Source organism: Melanerpes formicivorus, unplaced genomic scaffold (genome assembly GCF_026170545.1).
Source record: "Melanerpes formicivorus ecotype bairdi unplaced genomic scaffold, bMelFor1.0.p_v2 SCAF_1, whole genome shotgun sequence".
Classification (NCBI taxonomy): domain Eukaryota; kingdom Metazoa; phylum Chordata; class Aves; order Piciformes; family Picidae; genus Melanerpes; species Melanerpes formicivorus.
This window is the reverse complement of record NW_027142353.1, coordinates 5,138,169-5,157,109: the sequence shown is the minus strand read 5'-3', so window position 1 is coordinate 5,157,109 and position 18,941 is coordinate 5,138,169. Positions and strand designations below refer to the sequence as shown.

General features: G+C 42.0%; 2 protein-coding genes across 2 annotated transcripts; one reads left to right on the top strand and one right to left on the bottom strand.

The window, feature by feature from the left end:
• The first annotated feature begins 3,885 nt into the window (after nucleotides 1-3,885).
• Nucleotides 3,886-9,906, top strand: LOC137449546 (glutamine amidotransferase-like class 1 domain-containing protein 3, mitochondrial). The gene is made up of 4 exons (XM_068155196.1): nucleotides 3,886-4,097; nucleotides 5,391-5,562; nucleotides 7,561-7,765; nucleotides 9,017-9,906. Exons 1-4 carry the CDS (start codon nucleotides 3,990-3,992, stop codon nucleotides 9,207-9,209), a joined length of 678 nt encoding a protein of 225 aa, XP_068011297.1. The 5' UTR covers nucleotides 3,886-3,989; the 3' UTR covers nucleotides 9,210-9,906.
• On the bottom strand, nucleotides 9,893-17,754 carry ACOD1 (aconitate decarboxylase 1). Its single transcript, XM_068155069.1, has 5 exons — nucleotides 17,693-17,754; nucleotides 16,173-16,334; nucleotides 14,901-14,990; nucleotides 12,758-12,963; nucleotides 9,893-11,899 (listed from the first exon to the last, which is right to left on the bottom strand). Exons 1-5 carry the CDS (start codon nucleotides 17,702-17,704, stop codon nucleotides 10,945-10,947), a joined length of 1,425 nt encoding a protein of 474 aa, XP_068011170.1. The 5' UTR covers nucleotides 17,705-17,754; the 3' UTR covers nucleotides 9,893-10,944.
• Between the last annotated feature and the right edge of the window lie 1,187 nt (nucleotides 17,755-18,941).

Genomic DNA, 18,941 nt, shown 5'->3' with positions numbered 1-18,941 from the left:
TGTGTTACTCCGGCATCAGAATCCAGGAAGCTAAGTAAGGTAGTTGGCAACCCCAATGAAGGTGTTAGTGTGTGCTATTCGCTGGGTAAATAGTAGCTGTGCTGAGGACTTTTGGCTATGAGAGACAGAGAAATATCCCTGGTCATTGCATATTAGTCCCTAAAGAAAGATCAGCTCTACAGCCAGCACTATGCTAGGCAGTATTCAAACAAAACTGGAGGTGGAAAACCTTGCATCCTACATGAAAATGTCAGATAGGCTGCTGAATATCAGTTTTGGTAATGCTGGGGTTGCTAACATGTTCAGAAAACCATAAAATGGCACAGTTAATAAAATCTTTAATTTCAGCAACATTTCTGTATCTCACTTCATTGGTGCCTGATTGTATACTGCTTATCTTTAAATTCTGTGCCCCTCAGCACTGTAGATTGATTTTTACACCTGTATACATAATCAATACAAACCTGGATTTCAATATTTCATTTTAATTCCATGCATGCTCTTTGTGTCTGTTTTAAAGCAAAGCTGGTTTTGCTCTTTATAAAATAAAGTGTCCTGTTACTTGTGTCTTTCCAAGTTTAAGTGTTTGTTGTACAACGTGCCAGCTCTCCCATCTGTTCGAAAAGGTATGTGTTTGCATGGAACACAGCCATAGTTCCCAGTTTTACACATTTTGGTGTAACTCTGTAAGTACTTTATGAAGTAAGGGAAGCATAATTTATCCCTTCTATGAAACTGGGATGCAGGGAAGTGATGTGACATAATGAAGGTGCCATAACTGCTCATTAGGCAAACTAGAAATACAGTATGAACTGGTTCTTTGTTCTGGCTCAGCATATGTTTGCAGTTTAGACTATTAAGCTTCCATTCAGGCACTGCTGTGGTTTCTAAAGGTGTCAGGTCAAATGACTAAGATGGCAAAGTTATTGATTTTATTTCGTTCATTTTAGTAGCAGTTCTGTATCTCACTTCACTGCATCCCATAGGAAACTTTTGCAGCACAGTACTTTGTTCTTTCTTCTCATATAACCTATGCTATGAACCATATTTTAACACAGAAAATTAATAATATGTGAATAAATAGATTTGAGAAGAATCTTAGTGATTTCCCATTATAAACAGCATCTTCTCCATCTCTACCCTTGAAAGCAACAGGATGAAAGGGGAAAACAAACCCTGCTGCTGCAGGCAGCAGTTGTGGCTTTGAACAGCTAGTTTGGTTCTGAACATCTACATGAGTCATCACACTGTAATAGTCACAGCAAAGAGGACATTGAACCTGAAGTAACAGCTCCTATCTCATTAAAATGGTCTTCTCTGGATGGTGCTTATACCTTGAGCTGCAGAGCTGCCAGCCCGATATACTGGCAATATTCCATTCAGTAAGACAGTTACCATTAGGTATGGATCACAGCCCCCCTGTTTACACGGGGCTTTTATACTCACGTTGGCATATTTTTGCTCTTGAGTCAACTGGATTCATGCTTAGCTATAAAAACGTTATTTGAAGTCATATTGAAGTCATCTGAAGTTCATCAACAGATAGGTTTAATTTATTAAAGCAACAGACAAAACAGTTTGGGGATTGCCAGTGATAAATGATGTGCAAGTAATCAAACTTGAGTTAATAAATCCAAGGTAATAACATCTGGCAAAGATGGAGGTGCAAATCTTTGCAATAGTGCTAATAGTAATGATAGAAAAAGATTAAGTCATGTCTTGAATGCAGTTCCTATCAAAAAAGTGTCTCTGTCTTGATTGTAGGAAAGTGAGCACAGCCTGCCAGCTGGCCTAGTCTCTGCTAAACCCATGGTCTTTCCCCTCAGAGAGATGATATTCTCATGCTTTCTTATGTCCTAGTCCCAGCTGACTCTGCCTTCTAGGTGATGTTTATCATCATTTAGGTGGAGAGTTGAGTAACAGAGTCACATATGTTTAGCATGTACTCCATTTGCCTCTATCCTACTGAGGGGTGTAAACTTTAATTCATTTTGCAGTTAATTAGGCAAAGGTCTATAGCCTTCAATTGTTTTGTTGGTTTAGCTTTGCTTCATTAGTTTTAGCCAAAACAGGGCTGTCTTCACAAGACTCCTTCCTTCAGTTGTTTGGCAGTCCATATATAACATAGACATCTCTTGGTTGTGAACATCTCAGCCTTTCTCCCAAAGCATAGTAAATTAACCTCTGTACCCAGCATTGGTGAGACTGCACCTGGAGTACTGTGTTGAGTTGTGGGCACCACAGTACTAGAAGGACATCAAGGTACTGGAGCAGATACAGAGAAGGCCTAGTAAGCTGGTTAAGGGCCTGGAGAACAAGTCCTGTGAGGAACAGGTGAGGGAACTGGGGCTGTTTAGTCTACAAAAACAGAGGCTGAAGGGAGACCTTATAGCTCTCTACCTGAAAGGAGGTTGTAGAGAGGTAGGCACTGGTCTCACAAATAACTAATCAAAGAATAAGAGGAAATGGCCTCAAGCTGTGCCAAGGGAGGTTTAGGCTGGCCATTAGGAACAAAAAAATTCATGGAAAGGGTTGCCAGGCACTGGAATGGGCTGCCCAGGGAGGTGGTTGAGTCACTATCCCTGGACATGTTTAAAAGCCATATAGATCTGGTGCTTGGGGAGATGGTGTAGTCACAGACTTGGTGGAGTGGGTGAAATGGTGAGACCTGATGATCTTGGAGGTCCTTTCTGGCCTGGATAATTCTATGATTCTGAAGGGAATGGTAAACACTCTCTTCCCTTCAGGATGTGTAGCTGCTTGCTCAAGGTCTGGTAAGAACTGTTGTGATAGAAGCCAGAAACTGCTTCTGCTCTGCTGAGACACCTATGCAGGGGCTCCCTGCTCCTTTCCTGGGGAGCTGCTTTAAAGCCTACAGTATCCCCATATTGTGAATTTTGGAAGACACTTTGATTTTTTCTACAAGATCCTCCTTTTCAGTCCTCTGGTCCACTAAAATAATGTATTTTCATTGTTGAGTCCAAATCTCTTGTAAGAGAAGTAGCTGATGAAAAATGAAAGACCAAGAGCTGAGAGATCTTGGTAAAATTAAGTACATCTGGTCTCCAATGTGACATTTATATGTTGTTGACATGTATGACATTGTTAAGGGGGAGATCAGGATGAATGTCTTGGTTTGACCCAAGGAAGCCCTTTGGTTCCCTAGAGCAATGCCTTCATGAGTACATAGGGAGTGGGTAACAGAAAGATGGTAGGTTTGGTTTTCCCAGGAAGTTGGTTTTCCTAGTAAAATGAGGCTGCTCCCTAGAGCACAAAATGTTAAGGTTTTCAAAGGGGGTATGTGATTTAAGGGTATCACTGAAACAACTTCAACGCTGAGCAGTACCTCTATCCAAATTCCACTTTGGTTTGCCTTTCAAAGCAGTGCATTCATTACATTAATAAAGTCCTATGTCTGTAACAAAAAAAATCAACTGCACAGTCAACTGCCCTGAGCCTTTGCAAGGTGCTACTGGAAGCACAGCAACTTTTGGACAAGCTATAGGATCACAGACTTGTTAACAGTGTAACAAGGGTCACAGAGGAGCACCTTCTCTGCCCTATTGCCTCTGCTCTGGTAAGTAGCCCAGAAAAGAAGGAAAGACTAAAATACACCTGAGCCTTTCCCGTTTGAAGGTACATACACGTTTCCCCTTCCCTGCTCCAGACTAGCCCCGATGTTTAAAGGTCAGCTCTCCACCTACATTTTGTCAGCAGAGAGACCACCTAATGAAAAACCGCCGGCCAGACGGCATGCCAAGCTCCTGCGGGTGGCTGAGCTTCCGAGGCGCCGACTGCGGAGGCACATGCCCCGCAGGCAGACCCTCAGCAACGCCGCAGCTCCCGGCGGCAGCTGCAACATGGAGCCTGAGCCGAAGTTCGCTGCGCAGGCGCAGGAGAAGGGGAGGGTGCAGTGAGGCCAGGGTTTGCTGGCTTGAGCCGCTTCTGCCGGGGCTTGAAGGGCGGTCACTCCGCAGTGTGGGGCCACCATGGGCAAGCGGGTGGCTGTGGTTCTTGCGGGCTGCGGCGTCTTCGATGGCAGCGAGATTCACGAGGCCTCGGCGGCGCTGGTGCACCTCAGCCGCGGCGGCGCGGAGGTAGGGGGCGGAAGGGCCCCGCTTCCCGGCACCCCATCGGGGGGTGTGGGGGGCCGCATGTGAAAGGCTCCCCGGGCGGGGGAGGGAGGTATGTCTGCCCCGTCTCTGCCTCCCTAAGTAGTTGAGGTACTGCCGCGTTGGCTTTCCTTTACTCGCACAACCCGGGGCGGGCCATCTTGTAGCTCCCGCTGTTAGCGGCATAGGAGGCCTTCCATCTGTACATTCCCCCCGCCACTGCACAGCACAAGCTCCCCTTACCTTGCGCCTTCCCTTTTCTTTATTCACGCCCCTCCCCAGTGAGGCGAATGTCCCCTTAACGGGAGAAGCGCTCATGTGCAGGCAAGTGAGGAGTGCCTGCTCCTCTGGACCTTCAGCCCGCTTGAGCCTGCCAGGAACTGAAGATGGGTCCCGCTTAAAATTCTTGATTTGCTTTCTGGTTGCTTTTGTAGAAGGCAGGGTTCACTTGCTTTTTATCTGCTAGCTGTTTGGGGGCTTTTTCGGTAACTGGGAGTCCGAAGCCTGGACCACCATGTGGTGGTGTGATGTGGTCCTGTCTGGCTTCAGATGGCAGAGGTGGTCACTTTGTGTCTGCGTGGAGCAGCACTTGGGCGTATGATGGTAACAACAGCACCCCTGCATGTAGCACAAAACTGTCCTCTAAGTGAAGCAGTGAGTGCTGAGAAATCCACGAAGCAAGCATCAAAACAGATACGTGGAAAGAGGTCCTGAGGTAGGCCTTTCACAGAGCTTGCTATGTTCGTGGCAGTTGTTCCCCTTTTGGCCTAACTAAAATATGTACTGCTGTGTTTTGTCTTTTTTTTTTTAATCTGCTACCAATGTTTTAGGAAAGCAAGTAATGTCTGCACTAGAGGTGCTTATAAAGTTTGCATCAGTAGTTCTTAAACTCTTTTTTTCAGAATGTGTTTTAGCAGCCTTTTAGCAGCTGTGTGTCCAGAGAGGGTGCTGGTAGAAACTGTGCTCTCTTTGTCCTTGAGGTTATCCATGAAGGAGATATCTGCAGGCCCTGGCAAAACCACTGAGCTTAATGTTGCCCTGAGTATGCTCCTGTCAAAAAGCTGCAGTATTGGGTTGAGGGGTGTGGCTGGGTTTACCCATCCTGATATGTCACCTGTCTCTTTAGCTCTTTTATGCAATAGTTCATCCTGTGAAATCTACTTCATTTGGATCAGAGACTTCAGGAACAAAAGTTATTTTGATTAAACGATCTTTATTGTGACAAAGATGTATGACTTCTATTTATATTCACAAAATTGCTCCATCTGTGTATTGTAGGTGAAGATATTTGCCCCCAGTATTGAGCAAAGGGATGTGGTCAATCACCTAAAAGGAAGTCCAGCAGAAGAGAAGAGAAATGTGTTAGTGGAAAGTGCCAGACTGGCAAGAGGAAACATTCAGGATTTGGCTGAACTGAAAGCTAGTGAATTTGATGCAGTTATTTTCCCTGGTAGGTGCTATTTAAAATAAAATTATTTGTGGTTTTTTCAGTTGCAAATAACTGCTTTGCCACTGATGCTTACTTTTAAAGCCATTTAGAGGATAAATTACACTCTTGATTTTGAGAGGTATGTAGTTTATTCATTTTTTTACTTACCTTTTTTTTTCCCACCCCCCAAGGTTGAGAAAATGTTTTAGCAGGCTCTCATGAAAATGTTTTAGCAAGCTCTCATGTGTTGACGGTCATCTCAGTTTATTTATTCATAGAATTACCAGGGTTGGAAGGGACATCAAGGATTGTCCAGTTCCAATACCCCTGGCCATGGGCAGGACCACCTCACTCTAGGTTAGGTTGCTCAGAGCCCCATCCAGCCTGCCCTTAAAAACTTCCAGGGATGGAATGCCAGAGAGTTCTTTTTGTGTTAGATCATCCATGGCAGTGTTCCTTCTTCCTAAAAATTGTGAAAAGTTTAGTACCCACGTGTGCAGAAGAACACTGAGCCTGAAGTTGACATTACAGTGCTTTAATTCTAGGTGCTCTCTAGGTCCCCTGAAATTATTGGCGAAGTAGGAGATTGCCGCATAGATATTATTCCCTGTCATATATGAGTAAGCTTTCTTCTGTGTATCTCTTCTGCTGCTGATCAGGTTACACGAGTTACAATTTTTTATGTATCGACTTTCAGACAGAGGTGATTGTAGAAATGAAGAAACCAAAGCGACATGAGGCAATTATGGCTTGCTGAAGATCACTTTCCAGAGTATTCACGGCACTGTTAAATAGCGACATAATGGTTGTGCTTAATTAAGCTTTAATTTTATTACCCTGCCTTGTGTTTTAAGGCCAGCAGAGGGAGCGTGTGTATAGCGCAGAGAAACCTGTGCAAGTTAAAATGAGGGTGTGACATCAGGGCTGCTAAGGGAGTAGAGGCTAGCAAGTATTTCCCACGTTGATTTCATAGCCAGGCTCGGGGGACTCGCTGTAATAACTTTTAGAGAGAAACATACACTGTTAAGCTTAAAATTTAAGATCTTACTTTAGAGATTCCAGGTAGCATTTGGAAGTGAGCAAGGAGTGAGAGGAAAACCAGTAAAAATGCAAAGCTTCTTGGTGTTGTCTGTTGAAATACTTGTGGAAATTTCTGTTTGTTTATTGTGGAAAAGTTGGTGTTGTGCACGTTCCATAAGGAATCAAATTTAATGGGTGGTTATGCTTACTAATAGCCTTCTTGCTTTGGTTATTCTGATGGCTATAAATCCAGCAACCAATATAATCTGCTTGCACAATTGAATGAAGATTGAATGCAAGTAGAGGAGTGTTGTAACTAATGTCTAGAAAGACAAATCCAGAATTATTTTTAATAGGAAATTATGTTATCATTTACAAGTGTTATGTCTCGGAATGTCATATGTTATCATTTCCCTTTTATGTAGTGGTCACTTCAGGTTTATTGTGTTAAACTTTTAAAGTAAGTCCAAAAGTAATTCTATGGGAGGATAAAAGGCTCTCCTATAGTTGGTTAAGTGTCAAACTAAAACTTGAGTAAGAACTACACAGAGGGTCAAATCACTGTTTGTATCACTCTTGTGAATTACACTTTTCTGCTTTCAGCTATCATTGGTCTTTCTTCTGATGCCCCTCTTGATTATTGAGAGGTGCATATCAGATGGTGAGGCTTTTCCAGTGACTAGCAAACAAATGTGAGTTTACCTGTTTGTCTATTTGTTGCTTATGGCAGCAAGATTAAGCTTTCTGCCATATGTAACATAGGTGGGGCAACAATGCATAGTTAAAACTTAACTTTGCAAAACCATTGTGTTTCATGTGCTGAAAGTTTTCTGTATAGTAACTTAATGTTCCTATGTATGCTGAGATTATCTTGTAAAAAAGAACAAAAAAAACCCCAACTTATTTCTGGTGTTGAATTTTATGGCTTTTAGCAGAGTCTTACATTTGAGATTTTGGGTGGGGGTTTTTCTTAATGTTTTTTTGCTTTTTTTTCTTTAGGTGGCTTTGGTGTAGCAAAGAATCTATGTTCCTGGGCTGTAGATGGCAAGAACTGTACTGTCAATGAGCATGTGAAGTCCACACTCCAAGCGTTCCACAGTGCTAAAAAGCCCATTGGGTTGTGCTGTATATCACCAGTCCTGGCAGCTAAAGTCTTTCCTGGTTGTGAAGTCACAGTCGGCCAAGATAAAAATGTAGATGGAAGGTAAAAAGGCAATAGATGGAGATGATTTAAATGGGAATTAGGACTGGAAATGGCCTGTCTTCTGTGCAAAGGTCTGAGGTCTCTGATGTTATTAAACCTTGAGTAACTTATTAATCACATTTTTCACTTACTCCAAATTTTCACTTCTGTTATGTTACCAGGTGCAGAACTTCTAGGACAGACTGAATCCAGTCAGTCTGCCCCTCAGTTGAAAAGCAAATTGGTCTATGATATAGCTTATAGTATGAAAACACCGGGTAGCCTTACTTCTTGTCTAAGCCATCAGTCTGTGAGCCATGAACAGTAACACAGGGCTCCTGCGCTGGCATAAAACCCATGCAATAAGCACAATAAATGTGCAGTGTGGGTGCTAATGAGTCACTGGATGTAACATCTGTCAATCCTGACAGTGACAGAACAAAGCAACTTTTACAGAATTACAGCTACTCAAATGCACAGGTGACCAAGGATATCAAGTTACTTTTTCACATTACATTTGTGGTAACTGAATGATAGATTTTAACTCATGCTAAGTGAGATACAGAATTTGCTCACCCAGTGCCTTTGAAGGCCATGCTTCTTACTGAAGATATGTAAATGAAGAATAGGCCTCTGGCCAGCTGGCCTTCAAAAACTTGGTATCCTGTGGTAATTTGAGTGGCCATTTAAATTGTGTCTGTGGGCTTTTGTCTGCTCAGGGGTTTAATAAAGTTTTTCTGGTGGTAGTGCTTTGGGGCCCCCTTAGGGAAGACAGATGAGAGCAGGGCCTGGCAGAAGCTGGTGCTGCTTCAAGAGCTGTCAAGTCCCAGTAAAAGTTTTGAGTGGAATTTTACAACAGTGGCTGTAGTGAGCAATTGCTTCTGTTCCTCCTTTACACTGAGGGGGGGAAAAAGAAGAAAGTCTGCAGAATCTCAGTGGAAGACCTTACAGGAAGATGTTGGAAAAGGTCTAACATGTCTCCAAGTTCAGCTGGCATCTCTTAAACTTTTGAGAATCAGAATTATGGTTGCATTTAGTATCATCTTGTAAAATTCTTCCAAGATTGTTAAAACCAGAATTATACATTCTGACATCGTAACTGTATGTTTCAAATGTTGTTTTCAAGCCAATCAGATCACTTGTGTCTGTAGGGAATGGAAGAACCTGACAGTGGCAGCCTGCTCGATGCCTTTGTCATCGTCGACAGTTGTGTTGGCAGAAGTTTATGGCAGTTTTGTCTCTTTATGTTAATTACAGTCTTTTTGTTGACAGGTTTCCTGATGCTGAAACTGCATCTGCTATAGTGGAGCTTGGGTGTAAGCACATTTGCAAAAACGTGAATGAATCCCATGTGGATGAAGCCAATAAAATAGTTACTACCTGTGCTTTCATGTGCAAGGCTCCTCTGCATGAAATCTTTGATGGAATTGGAACAATGGTACAAGAAGTCCTGAAACTTGCCTGACTGGAACCATACAGACTTCTACAAGGAAATCAGTTTCGCTAAGCAAAAGCATTTAGCTTCAGTTGCTGGTATTAATAAAACAATGCAACTATTAAACTTCACAGTTCTTGTTTTCTTCTTGTGTACTTTCTTTTTTTGCTCTTTTCTTATCTAATACATCAAATGTTTATTGCTAAGTTTATCCTGTGTATTTGTGTTTTGAAAGAGAAAGCATGTGCTAAAGGCTCGAGGGTGGGGGAAGAGAATTTCCCCCTTTATTTTTTCTCTTGAATCTGAATCTGTTCAGTCTTGCTAAGATGGTGTAGGAACCTTCCCTGCCCCACATTGTAATGGTTATCAGTAATTAACATGTAGTGTTACCCAACTATAATTACAGGTGAAATAGCTGTAAATGAGTATTCAACTTTCTGATCAGAAGGGAAAAGTAAAGAATGTGATGATTTGCTGGGTTTCTGTGGGTTTTTGTTTGTTTAGGTTTTTTGGATGGGTTTTGTTGTCGGTTTGGGTTTGTTTTGGTTTTTTTTCTTCCCCTGCAAATTTTTAAGCAAGTATAATTAAGGGACTTCTGAATTTCTGCAGAGCCCCCTAGAATAAACTTGACTTTAGAAAACAAGAGCCAGAGGTTGAAGAATAAAGAAATATATTGCAGGTGTGAAAGATAACTTTTGCTCTAATAAATGAAATAGTTTGAAGTTTATTTAGCTTTATTTATTTTTTTTATACATAGGAAGGTACATTTTATATACAGTACAAAGCATGCTTTGATCTTACAGATGTGCACAAAGGTCATCAGCCTTTCTTAGGAACACAGCCTGGCAAGGCTTTGTTCTTAAGGAACTGAAAAGATTTGCAGATTCCTTGTCAAGGTAAATTGATCTGTGGACACTGAATTGTCTCAACATGAAGTGTTCTGATGCTCACGGTTCTGTCACTCGTACTGTAACCCATGCCAGTGCACTGTAACATGCTTTGCATTGCCTGAAGGAACCTCAGTATGTCATTACTAAATAGTGCTACTCAGGTTTGGTTGAGTGAGCACCTTGCAATGAGCAGGAATACAGCAGGAACAAAACCTGTACTGCACAGCAGCCAAAAGATGGAACTGGTAACACCTCTGTGATGAGGAGTGTGGAGTTGTCCCTCTTGCCCATGGGCAGGCATGAGCAGGAAGGGCACTAACATTTACCTCACCAATGTAAGAACAATTGTCACAGGAAGCCTGATATGGAGCAGAGTATCAAATTCTACAGCTGTGTATATGTGCTCTGTTTATCTTAGCACTAATGTCAGAGATGACATAACAGGTGCCCTCTTCAAGGAGGCTTTAGACTAAACCTACAGAAATACATCACTAAAGACTTTTGTTTTCTGTCCTCACAGTGATGTTTCACAAAGACACAGCATTTCTGTACTCCTCCAGAATTTGGATTTCTTTATGAAGTTACTTAGCAGAACATACAGATTTTTTTGCAGGAGAGCAAGGAAATTTTTGTCACATGCAAGCAGTGCTTTACCTTCAGAGTTATAAAGATGCTTAACATCCACTGTGCCAACAGAGAATCATCTGTTCAGCCTGACAGCTCTGCATATAATTGTTAAATTGTTTACTTAGTCAAAACCCACAATATTGAGCTGAGCATGGCAGTTCTGTTACAGGAGTCCATTTAAAAGTTCATGAGTCACTAAAGTCTGTCCTGTACCTTTGCGAGCAATGTCTAGCTCTCAGTTGGCGCACTCAAAGAAAGCACAGCTTCTTTGCAAGCACTCCAGCTGACTGTCCTGACAAAAAAGTACTTAATACAGAACAGTCCTCCACTTTTTCCAGGTTGTACACTGTCTCTATAATGCTTTCTGTGGCTTCTGCAGGTAGGACGCTGGAGGCATTGGATTGAAACTTTTTCTCCAAGTCCTCCTTTTTCAGGGGTTTTCTCCAGTGTCCGTAGAATGTATTGCAGCGATCACTGATGGTGTTGCCATCCTGCAGTGTGACGCTCACTTCGCAGTAAAGACTCTCAAAGCTAGGTGTGTTATCAGGAGGGTGCTCCAGCTGTGTTTTGTTGAGTAGCTCCTGCAAGGCTGGCCGGTGAATGTTCTCGCTGGTGAAGGACTCGACTGACATGCTGCCATCCAGCAAAGCAGAGCATGCAACAAATTGGAAGGAGTGTCGAGCTTCATGCTCTGAGGTAGGACTAGGTCTGTTCACATATTTGACCTCTGGGACTTTGAGAATGACTTTCTCAATTTTATCAAGGGGGAGCAAGTTGTCATTGCAGTCCACAAGCTTCCTCCTAACCAAAGATGCTGCATCAGCCACCCAGTGGGTTCCAAGATGAGCAGGAAAGCGTTTGATGGCCACATCTTGCTGGTCTAACAGCCAGGGATAGGACTGCAAGGTTGGCAGAATCTGTGGGTTGTAATCTGTATAAAAGGCACCTATCCCTGATTCCATGTCCAAGATCTGTTTGTTTCCTTGAAGGCCCTGTGATGCTAAGCATGCTGCTTCCAGTCCATGCTTGGCAGCGTTGCCAACATGGAGGGGCTTTGTTTGGGTTGCTGCATTAGCTAGTGGGGCACCTGCATAGGAGGCAGCAATAGCTAAGGCGTTTTCACATTTCTGCCGGTCAAGAGCTAGCAGCTTAGCACAAGCTGCTGCACTCCCCATCGTACCAACCACAGTTGGTGGGTGAAACCTGAGGGGGGAAAAAATATAATTGCTGCATTAAAAAACTGTGTATATAGTGGATCTGAATCCACTATACACACAAGTTCTAATTTCAGTGCTGTGGAAGACAAATTGATCATAAAGAAACAAGCATTCAGAATTCCTGTGTGGTCCTAATGGAAAAAGTTGTCACTTTTACCTAGGAACAAGTTAAACTGGTATAGTACTACTTGGAATAGGCCTTCTCAAGAAAGCAATAGGAATGCTAGAACCGCTCATAATTCAAGGCATACTGAAGATAATCATGACAGAAGTGTCACTTTGTCACAGTTTAAATTACTTACAGATAATTTATGGATTATAGTAATCTATAAGATATATATTGGGGGAGGCAAGTTTTGTTATTCTGAACTAGTTTTGCAACATCAGTACAAGGGGCACACAGAAGATAGCAAGACAACATCTAGACCATCCCACACATCAAGAATTTCCTTTGAGCCCAGCAGCAGTGATTCCTTTCAGCTAAGAGCAAGGTACTGTTTGAAAGTGAGGCATGGTCTTAAATATTCATGCAAGCCTGAGAACTCTGCTTTTAAACACTGCCTTTTAGCAGCTGTTGTTAATAATTGGAGAGATCATTGCCTCCTTCTTTTAAACTGATCAATATTCTCCAAAGAAAGAAATCTATTAGCTAAGCCATAAGGAGTCATGTAAGTGCATTTGAATTCAAAGCAGATCTTTCCTAACTTTCCAAATAAACAACATGGACAATATGATTAACTGTGCCATTTGTATTTTAATTAGCATTTAATTTAGCATATTAACACCAAGGAAAAAAATAAGTCAACCTTTCAATCAACTTCCTACTTGAAACTTCTCTATGTACCTTTTTGGAATATTCCTGGCTTCGCTGGAGAAGTGCAGCAGCCGGCCTTGCACTTCGATTCCCACATTGAAAGCTAAGAGCAGATCAAGACCTGAGATTTTTTTCTTCTGAGGAGTGGCTTCTGAGAGTGCAATCAGGGCAGGGAGCACAGCCCCAGATGGGTGTGTGGCTGGATGCCATGTGTCATCAAAGTCCATTGAGTGCACCTAGTGGAAAGAAAAGCCATGACTTGTCATCAGAAACAAACTGACTTGGCAAGATTGACTCAGTTAAATGAAAATACTGTAACTGGCACTATAAAAAGGATTCCATAACTAGATTTTCCTTAGAAAGCAAAACTTCAAAAGTCTTTTAAAACCTTTACTCCCAGTGTGGCTCGATGAGAAATGGCAGTACAATACAGATCTTTCCCCAGAGGACTAAAATTCTAAATCAAGTTGCATCACTTTAGAACAAGTATGACAATGAATCTTCTTTCCTACAATAGGCTTTTGCTACCTTAATTAGACTGATATAATTAAAGCAGCAGTTCTAGGTCCACCATGCAAGTGGTGATTTTTCATTTCCCCCCTGACAGAATGCAAACAGAATTAAATTACTTCCCCAGTGCTGTAGCTGATGCTTACATTAGGACATTAAAGCTGTAGCAGTCAAATCCATACAGCTAACTGAAACTTGTATCAGAACAACTTAAAGGTTTGAGTTTTGGCACAACATGCCCATCCATAGGCAACAGGTATCAGCCTGCAAATGTAGGTCAGACTTTAGCCTGAATTTTCAGCACATCAAAACAAGGGCTGTAACATGAGGATCCAGACTCCCTAGGGTTGAATGGAGTAGGAGAAAGCTACAGTCTTAAAACTGAGATGAGCTGCTTAGTCCTTGAGAGTATCAAGACAGGTGCTTCCTCTTTCACTTGCCCAGAAATCAGCTGCTTGAATGCTCCCAGCATAGCATACAGTTGCTGTTCTGGCAGCAGACTGCTCCCAGCAGTGCAGTCAGTGTTTCAATGTACTGCTTGTCAGAAACCCTCCAAAAGTTTTGAGAACCCCCAAGAACTTGATAGCATCAGAGACAGCATTTTTAATAATGTAATAATGCTTCAAAAGCTGAACTTCCACACCTGGTCAAGAACAAAGCGGGAAGGTGGTCAGTGCTCAGATTTTGCCCTGTGATACTAAGACTATGTGCTTCTGAGGGCTGCATTTCTGACCAGTCAGAAGAAAACTCAGTCCCTGCTTTGAAAAACTTTGGTGCTCTGAAGAGCAGAATTAGGAAAGTGGTGCCCAATAGTGGTAAACTGTGTTCCTGGAGTCTTCAGTAAGCGCTTGGAATTGACCTGTGACCAAGATGTAAACTGAAATGCTCATATACATGCTAACTGCCAGATCTGAATATCACATGAGCTCCTAGGAGCTGACAGGTACCAGATCTCATTTTCAAGGTAATTTTTCTCTACATTGGAAATGAGGTGTTAAATTGTACCTCTGATCCTGTTGGCACACTGATTTAGATAGGCTTAGTATTACCATTTCCTGGGTTGGTCACCTTCCCCAGCTCTGCATAATTGCCAAATATGACTGCCTCACCTCTTGTTCATCTTCCAATTTCAAATGGTTTCAGCCTCAATCTGAATTTAGACAAAGGTCTAGGGAGTCAGTTATTGCTTTAATGACAAAGTATGTGTTCAAAATATATAACTGGCTTCTTCAAACTCTGCAACTGAATATTAAATGATGTTCCATGTGTGAAGGTATGCGTGCATCTGTCTGTATTGCTGTTTTTCTGTAACTGTGCTAGTGGGCATGAAATGTGGGTCATGGTGAAATCAGTGAGAGCTAGAGTACCTGTTTGTAATGCAGTGGTAGCAAAGCTGTAGAGTTCTGACATTTGAAAACAGCCCCAAGTCCCACATTAAAGGTAAGGGATGCTGCTGAGCTGGATCAGATATATAGTATAGCTTGAGCTCAGCCTCATTGGAAGAAAGTTGAAGCGCATTGGGAGAACAGTCTAAGAAAGTTTTATAGTAGGCTTCAGGCAGAAGAGTAAAGTAAACTAAGGTTTTAGGAGCACTCTGTTCTCTCTAGAGCAAGAATGGCATCAATTAGTGTGATTTAAGAGCAAATAAAAGAGCATCCCTTACAGCCACTCCATTCACAAAAGCTGCATACAAAGGAGGCAGTCGAAAATCCATGTGGCCCCAGATGGTACTGGATCTATCTGAGCTGTAGATCTGAAACAAATTGACATAAATTAATTCAAAGTCCTTAACCCAAGCATAAATGTGCTCTGTATCTCTGATGTAACTGAGATCAGACCATACCCTCTTGGGACCCAGCTGTTCCCTTTCATGAGAAAAATACTGTTCTTTTAGGAAGAATGAAATGAAACTTGTTTTTCTGTTGGCTCACGTCCCTTTCCACTCAACCAGACTTCAGGGGGCAGAGCGACACTATCCACCTGATCATCCAATACCTTCACACAACCTCTGGCCATTGATGTCCCTTCTCACTGCCCATCAACGGTGCCCTTAGGACTGTTATCTTGATGGGGAAGATCTCCAGTTAACTGTTCTGGTTTTCTGTGCTTTAGCAAGGCCCTGAGTAACTGTTATATGACCTCCCAGTGTTGGTATCTCCCACACAAAAGGTGCTATTTCTTTCCTTGTGCTGTGCCGATCTTTTAGCCAAGAAAGAAATAATTATGGAATTAAAGGAAAGGGCATAACTACCACAGTTTGGAGAGACTTACTGGCACATAGAACTCTGGAACCTGAGCCCAAGTAGCCAAATCTGACCAATAAAACAGTGAGCTAAACTCTGATACAATCCTGTGCTGTGAGAAGGCTTCTCCTCAGGATCAGGTACTGGTGCCATGGGTTAGCTGTTTGGGTGGGTTGGATTGGTTGATGGGTTGGACACGATGATCTTGAAGGTCTCTTCCAACCTGGTTTGGTTTATTCTAAATAAAGTTTTATTCTAAATAAATACTCCTCTAGTTTGAGGAGAACAAAACTGGGGGAGAAACATGACCAATGTACCTTAGACAGCATATGACTTATGGACTGGAAGTAGCTTACCACTAACTCTCCCTCCCTTTGACACTCCCTTATTTTGGAAAGTCTAGTGTTAAGTGATGTTTGCTTTGCTGACATTCTTAATAAAATCCCACAGGTGAAAGAAAGGAAGGAATCTTCATAAACTGTTTTTGCAGTGTGGGATCTCAGCATGCAGATTTTTGCCTCTCCAGAGTTAAAAGTAACTTCAGCAATGAAGTTTCCCCATCTCCTGTAGGAAGAACATTCTGTCTCTCTTTCCATCCCCAAAGAATTTTGTAATGGCAGAGTCTCCCCTTAGAGCCCAAAGGATTGCCTTTCTTATAGCTAAAAAAGGTTTCTGAATAGCAGACACCTTACCTTGCTGTATTGTGTCACTTTGTGGCAGACCTCTGTGTTGGTGCCCAGAAGCCCCACTCCAAGAGTGTCCAGAATCATTCGCTTGCTTCTCTGAATGACCTGGTCTGTCAAGTGGTTTGCATGCAAACCATGAATCGTGTTGGCAAAATTTCCTGTAATTGTCTAGGAAGTGGGGGAAAGAGAGAAAAGAAGTAGATACTTCTCTTAAAGAAAACACTTTTCCTTTTCTTTCACTTTCGATTCTGGGCTATTGTTTGTCATACTCACCATTTCTATTGCCCTGCCTCTGCTTACATGAATTGCATCAGCAAAACTAAGGTTAGACTTATTCCTCTTTTTATTCCCAGAAGTGCTACATTGTTATTTATTACTCCTACTTTCATCAGTGTCTTTGTCTGTTCTGTATTTCTGCTGCTTTCTCCCTAACTCCAATCCTTGAAGGTGAGCACTGCAGGGGATGTATCTTTGTAAGCTATCTACATCTATACACACACACAAATATATATAAAATAAATAGAAGCAAAAAACATCTGGCTTTCCATGGCATTTCAGTCCAGCACAGCCACTACCACACCAGGAGGCAAGATTTAATCTTCCCGAGTATCGGAATTACTAACCCAAGTCTTGCTTAGTTTGGAGCTCAGGGGGAGATGGGACTTGGCAGCATTACTTTGCACCCATTGCTCCAAGCTCCCACTGAATTCACACTTAGCTGAAGTCCCAGCTTTACTCTCACAAGATCTCACCTCTTTGAAAAACAGTGATCCTTATTCCTGTTTCCTGCTGATCTTAGAGTTTTATATATATATATAAATATAAAAATATATAATATAATATAATATAGATATTATATATTTCCCCCCCCTTTTCTTTTTCTGTTCATGACTGATCCATTAATCCATTACATAAATTCAGCCTGCATCTTCTTGGCTGCTGAGATGAGCAGCTGTTAATATTTCTATTAAAAAATAATCTAGAACTTCCCATCTGTGACCATTACAAAGTTCTTCCTGTAGAGTCATATATTAATGATATCACTTAGAACCATCCTGTGTAGGAAGTCTTGAGGTTTTTTGTTTGGTGTTGTGTGTTTGTTTGTTTGTTAATTACTGAATATAGCTCCTCTATCTCTTTGGAAATTGTCTCCCCATTTCCACTCATCCTCTCCCTTCCTCTACTCTCCTGCACCTGTCCACACACAGTGAGAATATTTCCTCTTGTGCTGCTCTGTCTCCTTTATAACAGAGACTCACCTCTACTATGCTAGCAGCTTTTCACTGCATTGTTCATATTGCATTTCTCATTTCTGCCACTGGTGACTAGAATTGTACCTGTTATTTCAGACAATTTCTCACTCATCTTTGTACTAAATTAGTAAGACTATTAAGACTATCCTGAGGAACACAAGCAGGTGAACCACATATCCCATGGTGTGATGTACACCTGTGGAAACATACAGTGAGGATACAAAAGCTTAAGCAGAAAAGTGCATCTTACAGTGTAAAGAAAGAAGATAGTACCTTTGCCCACATCTTGGAGGGATGGTGCGTGGTCTCAGAGAGATGCAGCAAATGAGTGGAGGAATCAGTTTCTCACTATTTATGTCTGGGATTGGGGAAGAAATGTGAGGTGATTTTGCTCACTTATCTGGTCCTGCCCATTTCCTGCTCTGGCTGGAAATGTTCCTTTTTCTTCACTTTCAACTTTCCTCTGACTAACTATACTAGAAACTGCTGGGACTTTGTGATAGGACTTTGCCAGTTAGGTTCAGAAGTCACATAAATTGGTGTATGTGATGTTTTATTACCAGATAGAAAGTATCTTATATTTGGTAGCATGGAGAAAAGAGGCCATCAGATGTATCAGGCTGACCTTGAGGAACCACAGTAGCACATGGATAACTCTCCTATTTGTGAGATCAATCGGCCCACTGTTAGACTACAGGATGGCAAAGAGTGTTTTAGCTTTTAACTATATTGCTTCTCTATAATATGTACGGTTCAGACATGGGAAATGGGAGCCATAAAAAATTCAGAGCATAAGTTGGATTAAAGGAGCTTTTGTCATTTAATAGTGTTTTAGCACTATGAGGCCATCATTTCTACAGGCAGACTTTCTGCATCTCAGGCAAGGATTTATTCTCTGAGGAAGGAAGCACTCCTCCCACCACCAGTTTAGGAATTTCACTTCCATAGGTATTCCAGACCACTACAAGATAGTGAGAAATTCCTGCCCACCTCATCAGGAGGGGAACAGACCACAGAGGAGCACAAGCAAAGCTTGCTAAATAATTCTGAAGTGAAGTAATGTATTTCTGAAGTTTGGGAACCTCCTGGATTAGGGGACAAAGTATCAAGTCTTTTCAAAATTGCAGTCTTACACATCCATATCTAAGTGCCACTTACTTTAAGAACCTCAGCCCTTTATTCAGCTTAGCCTCAAATGATTTTGTAAAGCCTTAACTAACTCCTGAGCACTTTCACACAGAGACCTGCATGGATCAACAGGTAAAGGTAAACACTGATTTGAGCAGCTCCAATTACTAGTTAAAGGTCCTGTTTCAGGTTGCCTTCTCATCCTGCTCCTGTCTCTGGACACACAGTCCTCCCTCACCTTGCACCAGTGCTAATGCTGAACAGGATCCTTTCTGAGTTAGTCTAGCCTGCCTTCAGGCCCAGCTAAAGTAGTCTCACCTGCCAGGAAAAAAATGATGTTGAAAATAGCACTGGGTAACAGAGTGCCTTGAGTGGTAGAAGCAGTATTGTATCT